General features: G+C 38.2%; 2 protein-coding genes across 2 annotated transcripts in view; one reads left to right on the forward strand and one right to left on the reverse strand.

The window, feature by feature from the left end:
• Positions 1 to 17,902, reverse strand: part of LOC110376967 (nucleolar complex protein 2 homolog) — a 182,754-nt gene that overhangs the window by 122,586 nt on the left and 42,266 nt on the right. The window lies entirely within an intron of this gene.
• The window catches only part of LOC110376978 (T-box transcription factor TBX20), a 66,950-nt gene that overhangs the window by 2,251 nt on the left and 46,797 nt on the right, over positions 1 to 17,902 (forward strand). The window contains exons 2-3 of the mRNA XM_021335645.3: positions 3,262 to 3,423; positions 6,685 to 6,847. Of these exons, the coding sequence (XP_021191320.1) occupies positions 3,262 to 3,423; positions 6,685 to 6,847 (325 nt within the window). The remainder of the gene's footprint in view (positions 1 to 3,261; positions 3,424 to 6,684; positions 6,848 to 17,902) is intronic.

Consider the following 17,902-nt stretch of genomic DNA (forward strand, 5'->3'; position numbering starts at 1 on the left):
TTAATTGTGCGGAACCGAACCCGGCCGACATCGCCCGAAGTGTACCGACACGCAACTTACTACAAATATACACCGTTATTATTGTTATTTTGAAAAAATATTATAAGAAGATTGGAAATAGCTGTTTTCAATTGAACCATCCAAATAGATTTACTTATTTTAGTTGATATGTAGAAGCTGGATTCCACTTCTGTAGTATCGAAATTATTAGTTTTTTCAGATTTGTAACTGCAATTCATTTTGATCAGTTTTTATCTAGCTGCGGGGAATAAATAATATATTAGTGCTTAGATACCTACTTAAGATACACCTTATAGTATTGTGTGGACGGAATACATGTAATACATACTTAGATCCTAAGTACCTACTCAATCAGAAAACGTCGCAAATTCAAATAATGCCGTCATGTAGTTGCTTTAACAAATTGTTTTTGCAAACAACAAACATTTTATCTGATAAAAATATCTAATAATACCTATTAACTTAGCAAAATGGTTAGGTAAATTTAATTTACACAATAACTTAATTTTTGAGCTCTTCCAAAATTATATACACTTAGGAATTTTAATGTGCGTAATGTATCATTCGTTCTACAACTAATAAAAGTTAAGTGGAATTGTTAAAATTCCAACAATTAATTATAACTGAAGGTTGAACGGAATGAAAATAAAATGACATGCTACACTGACTTCATTTTATAGCTTAATCAAGGAACCACCATTATATAATATAATGCAATGATATGAGTGCTTATTTGATGTGCCTACACATTAAAAGAGTAATTAAAAATTGTATCCTTATGTTTCCACTATAGGTAATAGGAACATTACTATGTATATCATGCCACAGCCCACAATTACTTGTATCGCTTAAACATAGGTATATTAACATATATATAAATCGTAACATATGTAAGTGAGTGAAAGAAAGAAATAAAAAATATTATTTTTGCTCGAGTAGGTCTCAGCTTTAAGTTTTTACTCTTAAGTTAAATATCCTAGAAAAGTTACAATATTAGGGCAACAAAAACCTGGCAGTGCTAAGGTCTGTTACAGGTAGATAAAAGCATAAGCATAATAATCTTAATCCTTTATAATATCTTGGCTATTAGGATATATCTAGGTAAAATACATATTTTGTAATGGACGATAGAGTTGCGTGTAAATAGATCTAGTATCGAAGACTAGTTGTTTTTCAAAGGTTTAACCTTTTCCAATAATCCCTTCTTAGTGCTGCCTGGACAATTTGTAGGTATATTTATAGTACTTATAGACATGGATTTTTTTACCTATGTGTGTTTATTGATTAGTAACGAATATTTTCTCCGAACGCATGAAAGTTCGTTTGTCTTAAAACAATTGTTTACTTTGAAAATTGAACGCAAAAATTCAGAGAGAAAAATTTATTGAACGCAAAAATGCAAAAATGGTTGTTTTATGAAAACTGACGTTTATGTTGTCGATGGACTTGGGCCTCAGTCAGCCAGCCAAGTTTTAACTTTTCACAATAAAATATGAAGAAAAATTAATTGCAATGTTTAAGTCAAATATAAAGTAATTATGTGGCGCCGTTTGTAAACATTTTAAAAGTTTGAGAGATAACGTAATTGCTTTTTATTTGTTTTCTTTGGAAACATCAGAAATAGATAAGGCAGGGCCACCCACAGCCCTTATTGCTATTTAATTGCTACAGTAGTGAACGGTGGTAAAAATAGTTTGGGAAACAGCTGTTTGTGATGTAGTAGTAATAGATTTTGGGTCATTCATTTTCAGTTTCATTCAGTAGTATGCAATAGTAAATTTATTTTGTAGTTTTTATTGTTTGTTATCGCAATATCAACTGAATCGGTTTGGATACTGCTAAAGTAGAACAGATATTATCGTCATGCGTACATATTTTAAATGTGAATACCAGCAGGTATGTGTTACAGATATATATCTACCATTTTAAGTAAAATGGATCTGTAACCCTGGAAATTAAACAACTGCAACGATTGCACCCTAATTTCTAACATCCTCCAACTACCTGATACGAAAATTTACATTTAGCTTTCAGTTTTAGCGCCATTTTGTTTCACTAAAGCCAATACTTAGCCGTGCCTGCCTAACACCTCGTTTCATTGTGTAGAATGTAGCATTTTGTTCCATACAAGTTTAAGCTTTGAATTTTCACCCCGCATGCTGTATTTGCTTACCAAAGAATTTGAATGGTTTCAAGGCAGCATTTCGCTAATTTCTACTAATTAATTTATTACCTGCATTGGTACTCAGCTGAATCCGGTTAGACTGGAAGCCGACCCCAACATGATTGGGAAAAAGGCTCGGAGGATGACCTGCATTATTTTTTGATTTTTGATACTTAAGTACATGGGTAAAAATTTAATAAATTACTAACATTTCACCCGCAAACTAGTTGATACTGAAAGTAATGCGCACTAACCCTAAAATTAATTGCCTTAATTTAAAAAAGTATAGTTCTTTGTAATGTTATTCTGTTTTTCTTGTTTTTGATATAGAACAAACCAATGAACAAAATAAATAAAAATAAATCTGTATATTTTTTTTTTAAGTAAGACACCAATTTTTTGAGCTTAATAAGGTACGATGTTAAAATGTCATTGCAATTCGCGATATAAGTAAATAAATAATAGAGTAATGAGAGCAAAATCCTAGTCTTTGTGACAGAATAAATACTTACCTCTGCATATTAGAAACTCCTATTTTAACTTTCATAAATTTACTGCGAGTATCTGTACCTATAATATAAAATAAGTGAATAGAATATAGCGTAAAATCTATAAATTCGTTTACCAGTTCAAGTGTCGGCTAATACGGTGTGTGATTTGAAGATTAAGATCCATGACATAGTGAGAGATGTCTACGAACCGTATAAACAACAAAAAATGACACTGATGTGCCGTACATCATAGCTGATTACGGTGGAGCGATGATTTAAAGAAAGTGGCAGTGGATGCTTGTTGCCCAAGCCCGGCTGGCATGGTTAACGTGCATTGGAGGAGGCCTACGCTCACCAGTGGAAGGCAATAGGCTTCTTATGATGATGATGCCAGCTCAGGGCCTGGTTTCGCCGGTTGCAGATAAAGTGTAATTCAGTAATCTGCCAGACAAAGGCTACTTATAATTTCTGCCACTCATTGCTATCATGTCACATAAGTTCCTGTTTAGGATATCGGAGACTTTATCAGTAACCGGTGCAACCAGCCATAAATATTCTAGATCTTAATGCTCCTTTGTGTCTCAGGTTCGGTATCCCGGCAGAGTTCCCCGGCGTCGCTCAGCTCGCCAGGGTCGAGCTGCCGGTCCCCCCTCCCGGACGAAGATGTGGAGGTGGACGTGGAACAGTGTTCTGACGGCGAGAGGGACGCGTCTGACCACGCCGTGCCTTCACCCGCCCCTTCTTCTGGTTAGTATTGAGGACTGAGGGGTTTTAGAACAACTAACAACAAGATGTAATTTTTGGAGAGAAAGAAGTAGTGAGTGATGAAAAGAGAATGTCAACAAATACATTGCCGACAAATACGTTGGAAACTCAACTTTAGAGTGATATGATTTGAATTAGACTGAAAATGAGTTACAGACAACCAGTTTAATTCGTTCAGATGCAATTAGTGAAGAAAATAATAAATAGTAGGTACTCCTGGCATGAAACCGTCGTAAAAGTAGGTATTTTAGCGGATAGATATGTAGATGAGCTAAAACACCTCAAGACATTAAGCACTATTTAGAGCTCTTTATTTTTTAGTTATCATTTACTTTTCTAAATACAGAACAAAATAGTCAAAATTATGCGCCTAAACACCTAATCCATTCTGGCACTCATCAACGAGAAATCGCAGGCAATTTACAAGCACACTGCTGCAGCCGCCATTATTGTTAAACAAAAAGTAATTGAAGTTGTTAAAACAGAAGTGTTATTAACATTATAAACAAACTTTCTCAGCTGCACACAATTCGGTTCTCACAGCGAGTTCTTTGATTGAATGCGTGTAGAAAACTATAATGTAGTCAGAGAGGAGGCTAGGTAACAAGCTCTGACTTGCAAATAAGCACTTGATCATATTGTTGTATGTAATTGTGTTTAATTGTCTCTCAATTAAACGTCGTGATGATAGCTTTATCTTCGTGTTCAGGGTTAGGAGCTGGGAGTCACGATACTAATTTGTTCAATTATACAGTGAGGATTTACCTACTTCTGATTAAGGGTCGATTTTTCATACAAAGGTTAAATTATATCTGAGGAACAAATATATAGGTTTGATAAATTGTCTATGTTATGGACCATGTGATTAATTCGGGCATTATTTATAATGCCCGAGCATTATGAATAATGTCTAGCTTTATCGGGCCATGTGATTAATAACTATCTTAACTTCATTATTTATCACATTGTATGGGCATTATTATATTGCTACATGATAGTTGGGCAATTTGATAATAAAGCTATATTTTATGCGGTGCGAGGGTGGCAGTTGTTCTAATAAATAAATCCTGTTACTTGCTACATATTTTATGATTATTGTTTTAAATTATATGTTCTATTTTAATGGAAAATTACAAGTCTAGCCACAAAATTGTTAATTGGACAATTGTCATCTGATTTACTAACTCGGTCTCGTTTTTCTTGATCTCATTTTTCTTGGCTCGTTTTTTATGGTAGAATTTAATTTGGATTCAAAACATTGTATAAAAAATTGAACTTAGTGACGAAAACGAATCGCTGCAAAACCGACTCCACGTAGTCTTGTCTGCCCTACCCCTAGAGTGCAATTCAAAACCGCGTAGGCGCGGAGGGGCGAGGCGGCCTGCGAGCTGAGGCGCAGGTAGTTGAAGCGCTCGCCGCCGCGGCTGAGGCTGGGCGGCGGAGCCGGCCAGCAAGCCGAAGCTGCGGTGGTGAGCGTGAAAACCATCTGCGACGATAAGCTCGCATGGGACCGCCGGAGCCACGCAGCGCCGGAGCCGTGACAGAAGCCATGCTTGTTGCATGTTGCATGCTTACTTCCATGCTGGGTCAATTAATATGGGATGTGTTATGTTAAAAAAATGAAATTAAATATTTTTGTATTACTTTGCCCAAAAGGTCACGGGCAATATGTATAGTGCCCGGACAATTTGATTATTTGAATAATTATTATCAAATTGCACTCTCATATTGGGCATTTTTCATAATGACCGGGCATTATGTATACTGCCCAATTTATCACTTGGTCCATAACATCTACACAAAAGCTGTCAAAACAAAGCAAATATCAGTTTTTTGGCGGTTGAAAAATGGGCCATGTGCAATGAGCATGGAGATACAATTGTTTCTAGAAAACAAAATAGTGTTCCTAGGTGAATATGTTGCTTTGTTATAGGACTATTGGCCCTATTCTAATCTAAGAAAAATTAAAAATTACTTGTACATCTGTTCTTTGATTAAATTACTTTAATGTAAAATGCATTGTCCTTAGATATTTATTATTCTAAGTGAATAAAGCTGCGAAACTTAGACATTTGATAAATTACTTATTCACGACCTTCAATTCCTTTGGGGTCGATTTTGAGATTTCAAGTACATTTTACAAATTAAATGTTAAAAAGGTAACAACTTGAATTTTTCGGATTTTCGTTTGAATTTACCTACAATATTTAATTAAGTAAAAATGATACGAATCTTACGAGCAATAACTCAGACGAATTTAATATACGATCCTTCAGTAATAGGTTTAGGTATTTTTCAAGTTCAACTGAAAATCGGTATTTTTATGCACACACAGAAGCCGCGTCTTATCACCATTTGTTTACAGAAATAAAATTGTGTTCTCCATAAAAAAGAGGTTAAAACGTTATAAAATGTAACACGGCCAATTAGCCGCTGCCTTTAACAAGTTGTTTTGAGGCATATCCATATAAAAATAGCCTTAGGCTAAGGTCACACTTGCATTTTTCCAACATTGATCGTAGGTGTTGGTACAAAGACATTCGCGTTAAGGCGTGCTCGATATTACCTACATCCATATTCATTGAACACAATCATATTACGGGTTATGTTACGACGGTTGCGTTAACCACATTACTCGCGAAATGATTGTGTTCTTTTATTTACAAAGTAAGTAGTTTATCAGGAAAAGATATCTAATGTCGGTTTTAGGAGCAACTTTTACATTTTTGCCACTACCCTAATGTGTATTGTCATGTAGTGTGATTCTATAAGACTTCACTCTAAACTTCGCATCTGAATCCGCCGTGAGTTACTACACTAGCGCTACTCTTGCGAGTTGAACTAAATTAAACTCGAGATTTTGACAGATAAAGTATGAGATGACTTTTAGAACGTTTTGAACCGAATGCGAAGTGAGAGTGAATAGCGAAGTGAAATGCGAGTTGTTGTCTGAATTTTATAGAATCGACTTAATGTTCAAACAATCAAAGAAGTAAGTGCAATCAAAATAGAAGCAATTGGATTCAACCATATGCTTCTTCTTCTTTTGATCGGAAACTCATTAAAGTATTTAACGATCCATATTATTATCCATGACTAAGTTTAGTCAAAATAAGATATATTTTCAGAGGCTTGCAAGGATACTGTACTCAGTAAAATGGTCGCTCAAAACCTTACTATAGTAACTGCAACATTTAAAAACATATCCAAAATGCAGACGCATCTAACTTGGCATCTTTACAGAACTAGGAGAGAGGGACACGCCATCACCGGCGCGGCCGCTCCCGCCCGCCACCTCCTGCAACTGCGAGGAGTTGCTCTCCGTAGACTGTCAGCTCGAGACCAAGGAGCTGTGGGACAAGTTCCACGACCTGGGCACCGAGATGATCATCACTAAGAGTGGGAGGTAAGATATTGATATAGTTTACCAAGTATTTTTTAGTATTTCGTTATGGAATCGGGATTCATCATTATATTTGTAAATGGATTGATCCACAATTTTCAAAAGAATGAAAAATTCAATTAATTAAACTAATCGTTGTAGGGTAGACTGGGTACAGTTGTGCCAATTTTCGTTTGATCACCAATAATTTTGATATTTGACTAATTAGCTCGCAAAAAAGGAACTTGTATCGCAATTTGTACATTTGTGTACGTAAAAACACTAATATATTGTTCCTTAATACAATGTATTACTCATAAGATCAATTTAAAAAAAAATGGGAAAGTGTCACAACCGGCCACATACCAAGGGCGGTTGTGACATGTATAAACATATATCAAAATGGTCTATAATATCTTTTATTGTAGAAATGTTTAACATAATAAGCTTACAAACATAGTTTTAACAATCAACAAAACAACATTTTCTCTGTTAAAACTTGTAGCTGTAGAAAGGCTTGTAGCTTGAGCTACACGTACGAAATCCCTTGTTTCACTTCTTCATCCGCATCTTTATATTTTTTGATATCACACTGCGCTCTTTCGGCCTTCCGCAAACGTATTCTGGACATCTAAAAGCAAAAAATAATAATATGAGATTTTTTATATCTAAGATATTCGTCACAACCGTACCCAAAAAAATAGTCACAACCGTACCCAACGCATCATTTTGAAAACAAAAAATCGCTATGAATTTGTCAAATACTTTACGAAAAAAGGAATAACTTGTAATTAAATACTAATGTTCAACTTTTAAAGAAAAAAATATCAAGATAATCTATCTGTATAAAAATTACAGTAATTAGGAAAAGAAATCGAACAAAAATACTTACTTTTGATGGTTGAAAAGCAATGTGGGCTCCTGCTTACGTCAACGTCGTGCGCCGACTAACGCAATACTGGGGAACGTGTTTAGGCTAGTAAGCCACGTCTTTCTCCCCTACACCACTCCCCCCTATTACGTATAGTTTCGTTACAATCGCTACTGTCACTACTGTACCCTGGCACAACCGTACCCAGTTTACCCTACTCTTCAACATAATATAATCTTTCACTCCGTTGAAATCGGAGTCAAAAACGAATTAATTCACTCTTCCAACCCCCCAATAAAGGGTACAACGGAATGGATTCATCAGCTAAAGTGGCCAATTCCGGAATAATTACTTCGCGAACCCGGCCGTCCTTCAACCCTTTAACGAGATAAATTAAAAGTACATTTTTTCCTAACCGTCGGCGTAATGCCGAGCTATAAATTCACAAAGCCCCAAAGACAACAAACAGCGTTTCGAGGGGGAGGGGAAGATGTTTTTATAGTCACGCCGAGAGGTTTATCTAAATAATTGCGTAGTCGGTGGCGGTGAGCGGAAAATTGGCATTGTGTACGGTGCCTGCCGTCCCGGGAACACTGTCGCGCTCTGACATACAACCCTCCAGAGGCGCGCGCGCAATATTGACACGTCACATACACAAATAACGACTAAACGATTGTTTGCTATTTGACAAATAATAAGTCCTATAAAACATATCTTTGAACTTTATATACGTCCAGGAATTTTGTTTATAACCAGATTTTTTATTCAATAACGGCAGTATTTATTACATGCGACGCGAAGTTATAGTTAGCTATAAAATATCTCATTTCCAAGGTAGGAGCTGTGAACAGGTTCGACCATAAGTGTCGCGGCAGAATAAGATCTGCCTAGTAACTTAGCGGAATGACTGTAGTTTTGCATCATTAGCGGATGCAAGCTCGTAACTCCACGTTCTGGCGCAGTTACGGTAAACTAGCTTGTCGGAACAAGTGTATGGAATGAGTATAATCCTCGTATTAGCCGCCTGTCATATGTTATCTGCAATGGGGAGAGCCCCCCGTATCGCAACAAGTGCAGTTAAGTCTAAATCACTGTAGCCGGCAGTAGCCCGGAGAGCGTTTCAATCTCCGGGGAAGGGTCCTATTGTTACTCTCGCAGCGAACACTATTTGATGGACGCGACTAGTTTTGATACTTGAATCAATTTAATTGCAATTTCAAATAAAATAGCAAGAAAAACCCCAATCAGAGAATTTTCGAAGTATTGTACAATTGGTGTGGTTTTCGGTAGCTACTTATACTTTATTTTTTTGTGGTACTCCGATGTTAAAGAAAAGGTCAGCAAAAGTAATTCGTTTCTGCACATTATGTCGTTTCCCGTTTTATTTTTCGATATCTAAGCTAATCATAAAATTATTTAAAAATAAAAAAGGATCAACAATGGGTATCTTCTTTGTACGCCTAAACAAGAGATAAATCAAGCCGTCCAATCAAAATGGGATATCAGGGACAAATTTTACAAGGGGAGGGTGGCGGAGCGTGTTTTCAAATTGCTTTACAATGCGATGTCTATTAATTTCTTTGGGAGATGCTCTGATATCTTTTTTTACAACTTTCACTATAAATTTCACGATTATAGCTTCATTAAAAGCCGAATTAAGCAATCTGAAATCGTAAATAAATTGATTAAAGGCATACCTATCAGTTGAGCTATTATTTGATATGAAATCGAATTTACGTTTTTATTACGAATCTTTCGTCTCAATATCTGGAAAGCAATTTCAATTACCATTGTTCCAATTTATGTCCCTCTCGTTTATTATTATTTGGCGTATTAAGGTTCTGCATGTAAAACAGTAGTAAGACCAGCTCGACAAGACGAGTGAGTTAAAGTAAAGAGTTAAACTAACAAAGGCAGCCAATAGCAGTAAAATGTGTTACTGCGTCCATTTTTATGTCAAACTTAATATGAAAACATAAACTGGCCCTTATCTCCGGACATCCCGTAATACGGTTTATCTTTTTTTATTGCGATGCACAATCCGTTCCTTTCCACATCGATACGGTCTGCCCGGGACCACCGAATATCGTAGTTTATTATATGAATTTTCCTAATTCTACTATAGGGTTATAAGCTTATAAATATTTGGAATGGATATTACGTAATTTTATTGACTTTGATATGGTAGTTTAGTATTTCATATCACATTTATTGTCATGAACAGAGAGAATACACTAGCTGAAAATAATTTTGTTCTTTATAGAAGTACGTAATCGAATTAGGAAGTTTCGCATCAGAGTGGTTTTATTACGGTTCACGCACAGGATATTTTATCGACAGACCCTCGTTCAACTAAGTAGCGCATCACTAGTGTTGCGTGGCTCACGAGAAACGTCGGCTGCGTCTCGATTTATTTACTTTTTTCATTTTTTCGATTCGTCGTTTTGATTTACAAGCGGCCACTTTACTGCCGGACTTTGTTAGAAGGAGCTAACTGGTATACGATTTATGTCCACTGCACCTTCCTTGACAATGACTTCGTCCAAAATATTTGGATGTGAACTCATAACGTACCCTTTTTATGTCAGACGTTTAACAACGTTATTGCAAAATCAGTTTGCGGTTGACTCCAGCATCGTATGTCATCGGAGAATCCATACAATAAAACAGTGTTGTAATTTTTGAGCGCTCTACCGCGAAATTTAAAATGTGCAGACAACCTTTTGCTTACAAATAAATCCATAATGATTTGTTCTTTATTGCTCGCTTCATTTGGTATTCTGCAAATAACATCTTTACAGCTTCTTGTGAAAGCAATTTATATTTAAATCTTTTTAACTTGCAAGTTGAAATCACTTAATATCTGTCAATTAAAAGAGCGTCAAATGGGAATAGTGATAATTTAAGAGCTCTCATTTATAACTATGATTTGTATAATTAAATGCAACCGAACATTAGTGAGGTACCGGTGTGCAGCACTCGTAGTTCATTTAATTATCAGTGTGAGTGCATCTCGCGGCGGTGCGAGGGGCGTCTCCTACGTAAATTATCGGTATCCGCAATTTGACCGATCGCCCGTCGTATTAATGGTTTTTATCGGTTTTTAATGCCTCGACAATTACCCGCCGGTGTGTCGGCGGACGTGATGCCCATGCATTATAAGATGTGCGTGTCTAAACCAGGTACACTGTGTTTCCTACTGATTGAAATTTTATCATGACCTTTCGGTCACAATTATAGGCTGTTGCATTTTCACTTTTAATAACGAACGAACGGACAAAGAAAATACCTTTCCTTATATCGAACAGTCAATTTAAATAATGTTCAGTTTTACATGCTTCAATTATTTATAATTAAAAATATTTGCAGCCGGAGTTAGACCAGAATTAGATGGGGTTGTATAAATCGGGATATCGTTAGAAGTTAAACACGTATAAGGTGTTTGCTTATTTATTAAGAATATTAAAGAGGTAACATAAGCAAGAATACTGGTATGAATGTTAACCTTTAGCACCTGGCAGGCGGGCACGGGTTGATCCGCAGCTCCTTTGTACTCGACGCGGTCGGCTTGGGTCCCTCGCACCTCGCACCCAACGTGGACCGTTGAAAAAAATACAAAACTTATGGCATTTAACAAACAATATTTAGTGCCGTTTTGACAGTTATTGTAGTCAATGATTACTGTTGATTATGACTGGTTGTAATACAGTTTTTGCCGAGGGCGGCCCCAACAGGTGCCTCCGTATTGGAAATATTAAACTTATTCAACTGTATTTTATAGGCTTTAACGGCGAACTGTTCGAGATATCGATCACTAGTGGGGCTATCTTAGATTGTATTTGTGATTGCTATGCGTTTTGTAGTTTATTGAATCATCAAGGATTATTATGTTCTTATCATCTAATTGTAGGCAATTAGTTATATCAGATTTGTGGCAAAAATTTTTTTTTGTGGATTTATACCCACTGAATACCCACTTACTAGTCTTGACCCTTAATTGAAACAAGGTAAAATATTATAATGAACAATTTGTGTAAAATAATAAAGCAAAAAATGGCAGGAACGAGTAGGTAATTGATTTTATCTAAGTACTATATTTTAGCAAGTTATCAGGCCGCATATACAAGACAAGACATTAAAATAAAATGAACGCTTAAATCACCTGGTTCGTGTAATAAAGCCGTTGATGGGGATATCGTTATCATATTTTAGGGAATCAAATGTATCGGCATCGATAAAGCAAGTGCAAAGTCAATCGAGCGTCGGTTTAGCTCGCTTCGTAATCGGTTTTAATAAATCGTGTCGGGGGTTAAGGGAGGATGGGTGCGGGAGGGGAGGGGGGAAGGGACGCCGACATGTGCATTAAACCTAATTGAAATTTTCGTGGCTACGTGTTATTTTGCACTAATGCACCTTTCAATTTGACACGTCCGCGCACTCCCGCGCAACCGCTTAAGAAAAGAGTTCAACGCTCGCGTGGCGTATTATTCAATACTTTTATAATGTAAAATGTGTATGGTTTTTTTTCTTTGATTTGTTTATGCACCTATTGGTATTTTCATTCACGTCTTTACAAAGTAATTCATTTAACATACAACAACTTGAAATACCTACTGTCATAAAACTACCTACATCTAATTAGACAAACCGAACGCAAACATAAACCGCGTAAAAGGTTAAACGTAGGAAGAATGTAGTTCCATTTAAAAAAAAATATTGGCTAGTAATTTAGAATGAGCCGAGGAAGTCGGTTTGCACGTAAAATTGTCGTATTTTCATCAATGTAAGTCGTAGTTAGTACCTAATTGGTAAGGTGATGAGGCAGAGTGTTCGTGCCGAGCTGCGCGCGCGCACGATCGAACGATAACTGGATCAAGCCGCGCCGCCAACGTGTTGCAATAAAACGCAATTATGTTCATCACACGAATTAATTAATACTCAAAGCGAAATTAGTTCGTGGAAATACTTCACATAGAATAATTATACTACAGTTGTATCGTGTTTATGTGATTGCTAGTTTCAATACGTGAATATCTAATTATGTATTGTTTTATACTTAGGTATTTTCTCGTATTAGGTATTAAATATGGATGCAGTACAATAGTTCCTTCTAATTATTTATTGCTCATAATAACGTGAGTACAGTCTTCAATTTCATTAATGTACAGGAACTTGATGGGCTATTAAAAATGAACTATTCAAAAATCACCTTACTCGGTTTGTCTTAACAAAATATAAAAATAATAAACAGATCGCAAAAACATATTGCGATTTCACAATGATTAATGTTGAAAGTATTAGCTACTGGTTGCTGTGACTTCAATGCGAGAAAATGAGATGTGCGCACAATGGGGTGCGCCCACGCACTCGCGAACTGTCGGCTACCGGGCGATTGTGCAACAGACAGCACCGGGATACCAGTCGCGGCCGCAAATACATTCCTCTATCACTTATTTATCTTCAAAGTTTACATCGTCCACAAAACATGATTTATGCACCGAGAATCTCTTTAAGTATTTCGACGAAAACTGTGTAATTTTTCATAATAACACCCGTTTTAAAATCGATTAGACCATAAAGTACAAAGAGCCTTACTTAAAACGAGATCGAAGGAATAAGAGGAGGAACATCATTAACAGGGTGGTCATTTAACAGGCATTAACGCCTAAAACATAATAAGCGACTTTAAATAATTACGAAAAAAGGTGTAAAAGGCACTTGAGTACAGGGGAGAGTGATGCGCCCGCGCAGTGCGATGAAAGGCTGACGGCAGACGCCGACTGAGATTGATTACGTAATCATGGACAACGGCCGGCGATTTCGGGAATCTCATAGAGAGTAATCATCATTCATCTCACGGCTCGTTGACGTTGCATTGAAGATCTGTTCTTGATGCTCCTCACTATACACTCATAATCGAATTTTGAAGTTAATTTTACGCGTCGATTAACGTAGTCAGAGGTCGATAGAGTGTTTGGAAAGTAGCTTGATTGCACGGAAGCGCCCCCGTAGCTCGCAGTAGCATAATAACAACATCGAGTTTTAGTTCTTGGCGTGAGTAACAATGAGGTGGTATCTGTCTGTCGTCGCACAATTAGCTCTCCATTGTGAGGTCGGTATTGTGCCGGGTGCGCGGGCGCGTGTTGGTTTTACTCCTACGCCCATTGTGAGCGCTTCAATCGCGCGCATTGCCATTCCACTCACACCGCTCAATGAGATATTATCTCGACTATTATTAGCCGAACATTCGATGCTTATATAGATAATGATTTAATATTCCAACGCTATGGCGTATTACACGTCGATTCATTGTGATTGATTGCTTTAATTCGCTTATTAATAACAACGTAACGCCAGGAGTCTCTTAGTAAATTAATCATTGAATTATGATGTATGTTATGATACTACTGATGATACTGTTATAATTATTTCGTGAATGGATTTGATTGTTTCAAAACATTAAAACCATATGTGATTGGAGTAATTAAAGTCTGGATAATGTATGTAATTATCGTGAGGTGGGCTGGAAACAAAGGTTCCCTTAATGTGGAATGCTTTGGCAGGCCACCGGCGGCGGTGGGTCACAGGAGTCACACAGCTCGGCACTAGGTGCGCGTGGCCGTGTGTGGCACAATACACGCGTAATGAAGTGGGCCGCGAGGGGGCGGCATTGTGCACCAAACGAGCCATTGTGAGGTGTCCGCGACCGCGACTGCGACCCCCGACCCGCCGCTCGTTACCACGTCGCGACCTCACAGCGCCCGGAACTGACGACGCTCTTTTTTGGTCGCTTACAGTAAAGTGGCCTTGTTATCGCATCAGAATTTGATCGGTGACCGAGCACCACCATCTATCATTGTACAATTGATTTGTACCACGTCGTATACGCAGACACCTACAACGGTAAACGTCTGCTGCTCAAAATATCATGAGGTAAATGTTTAATTTACGTTCAGTGCTTTCTCGCGACGGAATTATTGCATGTCAATGATGTAAATACCAATTAAGTTGACTGCTGTCGAGAGCAACAGACGCTGGCCTAGCAGGAGTTCTGTGTCATCTGTCGAGGTACTAATTAAGCGAGGTCGTTAGTGTCGCGCCGATCAGCGCTCAACACACGGAAGCGATACCGCTCACGTGCCAGTTGCACCGTGAACTTTTTAAATCATAAACGTCGCTTCAGGCTGTAACCTAAAAAACGGGGTAGCATGTTGTCACTCTCGCACATATCACAAAAGTAAAGGATAGACGTCGAATTAGACATCGTCATGTGGTGTCAGTTTTTTCAAGTAGAGCGTTAAATTTTCACAGCTACCCCTCGGTAGGAATAAATTATTTTTATGTGGATTCGGGGTGGCCGAACCCGTCGATGTAACAAAAACGTAATCATAGCTCATGTCGCGGAAGTAAGGGTTGCTTTCAACGATATCGACTACTATGCAGATGCTACTTAAGATTTTAAAGGCTTCTTAAGTCACGTACTTTGAATAGGTGTCTGTAAATCATATAGGAATAACTGCAATGTTGCTAAAAGTACTAAAGGTGCAATTGAATGAACTATTTATTCAGTTAATTCTTACTGTGACATTATGTATGCGCCAGTTGTTCAGATTTTTGGATTTCTTCATATACTCTAGCTAGCTAGTGAAATCAGATTTTAGTTGTGCCCTTAAAATGCATTTCTGTCCGTAATGACACGGTTGAAACAACTAAAAGTCGTAGTTCACAGGCGAGGGTCACAACGAAATGAAATAACAATATAATAATGACTTGGTCGCGCACTATGGCGCAAGTTTTCCTACAAATGACGTCTAATGCGTCCAAATTATATCCGTACGTGTCGCCGCCCAGCGATGAAGTTATTATTTTCCATTTCCGCGGCGGTGTTAAGTCGATAACTCGAAAATGACTGCCATTTGTATGAACAAGCCACAATCTGACGGCACGTGCTCATTACCGAATCATGAAACTGGAGGTTCCATTTGTGACGCCAACGGCGATGTTTGACTTGTAATTTAGAACACGTCACGCTGCTATTGACGTGCTCTCCGTTACTGTAGTTTAAGTTTTTGATAGGCCTTATTCCGTTTTGGAATAATTTTACTGGTCCTCCTTCATCCTCTGAAAATCACAATAATAAAAAGTGAAATACGTCTCTCGGCGTTTAAAGAAATGACTGTCAGTGGTATGTCATAGTTTTAATTTATCAGAGATGCATTACATTTACAATCATGATCAACATCAGAATTTCAGACTACTGACGATACGACAACATCTAGAAGCTTACTCCGTTGTTTTCTGAATATGATGGTGACTTGATTTAATGACATTATTCTTCGATGAAGCCTTTGAGTTGATCAGGAGCGGGGTGCATACAATGTGTGACGTCACGCGAGACGCTCGTCAGCTTTGTCGCCACCGCGTTCAGTGCACGACTCACTCGGGGAGGCAGCCACTGACAGCAGCTCCTGTGTTCCTGCATGAACTTTATGATGGCTTTATTACTAGAACTTAATGTCATTACTGGACATATAAAGTGAGTTATTTATTAGAGTTCATATTTGCCGTAGAGGTGGCAAAGATGCCAGTTTTTAATTGCCTCCTTGGTGGTTTATTTCATATAGATTCAGCAGTGTAGTTTGTAACTAGTGTGCGTCAATCAAATTAAAATACACACCAGGCTAGTTAATTCAATAAATAGTAAAACATGTTGCTACGGTTTTATAAGATAGGGTGACATCTTGAAGCTCAGCCGTCATTCTATCGTTAGTCTGATCGAAAAAGATGTGCGCTAATTATGTGCCAATAAATACATTTTATCATTTCTGTCAATTAATACAAAACATATAGATTGTGTTCGTTTTAAATTCGCCGCAAGCTATTTGTCTTGTGACGAGTTGATGCAAAAAATATCGCTAGTAGGTAGATGCAAGCAGCGAGTTCACGTGTGTTGTAGTAGAATGATAGATACGGGTATAAACATATGACGTGAAAGTTCACGTAGTCGACCCCTGTTTTCCCGAGCAGTGCGGGGCTAGGTGCGCCGGCGGGTGGGAGCGGGACGCAGCAGGCTCGGCCGCGGCGGTTTCGTACATCGCCACCCGTCCGCGCCCGTAAGCTCGTAATTTGCCTTTCTATTAGAGCGAGGGCGTGAAAAAAGGAAAGCGTTTACGGCGTGTTTAATGGGAGCGAGAGGGAAGAAATATGACCGCCCGTCGGGAGAAGGGAAAATTTTGGTTTTCAGAGAGTTTTTGCGGAGATGTGCATCGGCTCGTGGAGTGCGAGGGGGACGGCGATGTTTGCTGAGCCGCTCCCCCGAATAATTAGCGGAAGTCGTGGCTTAGAGCACCCCCGAGCGGGAGGGCTGCGGGAAGGGAGTTGCTCTATTTGTCGTTTAAGAGTTAATCGCACAAGCAATTCGTCACCCTCGGGAGAGTGCGCTGATATTATATCTTTATTATGAGTCCGTTGTACTGGAACTCGTCATCCGCCCCGGGCCATTAACCAAATCGTGATTATTGATAACTTTGTTTGTGGCAGTTTCTCACTCTGAGGGTTGAAGTTAATGTGATATTATGGGGTTAGTTATCACCCGTGTCGTTTATCTGAAACTTGGCAATTTGATTTGAATATGTCTGGGAAATTGTTTAACTCGAATACTTTAGTGCTCGCTCAAACTTATGTAATTGGAAAGTAATATAAAACAAATTCCATCGTTCATTTCTGGCCATCAGGCGAGACATGTTCTGTGGTGGCGCACTCATGGCGCTCATCAATGCATTTGTTTATTTTGTTAGTTCCTCGGGCGAGGTGGCATGCAGCGTGTCATTAGCCAAGGGGAAGTGACAAATACGTAGTAAACACAGCTCGTGTGCGGACTGTCAATTAGCCGTAATAGCAGACTCCGCGCCGCGACATATGCTCAACGAACAACTTTTATATTTGTTACCCTTTTTACGATACGAAATTATACAATGCGACGGAGAACACGGTTGTATTTTGTAAGCACTCGCCTAGAAAGTCAATTGGTGGCCAGGCACAACTATAAACACAAGTTGTGTCTCATTAAATACTGTGCTCCGAGTACTATAATATAGGCACACACAGTGTGCACAAAAGACGATTGAAAGAATGCAAATAACTACTTGCAGTTCTGCTTTGTCGTTCATAACTAGCAGCAGAATTTATTTGCTGGCAATTCTTGTCAA

Source organism: Helicoverpa armigera, chromosome 6 (genome assembly GCF_030705265.1).
Source record: "Helicoverpa armigera isolate CAAS_96S chromosome 6, ASM3070526v1, whole genome shotgun sequence".
Lineage (NCBI taxonomy): Eukaryota > Metazoa > Arthropoda > Insecta > Lepidoptera > Noctuidae > Helicoverpa > Helicoverpa armigera.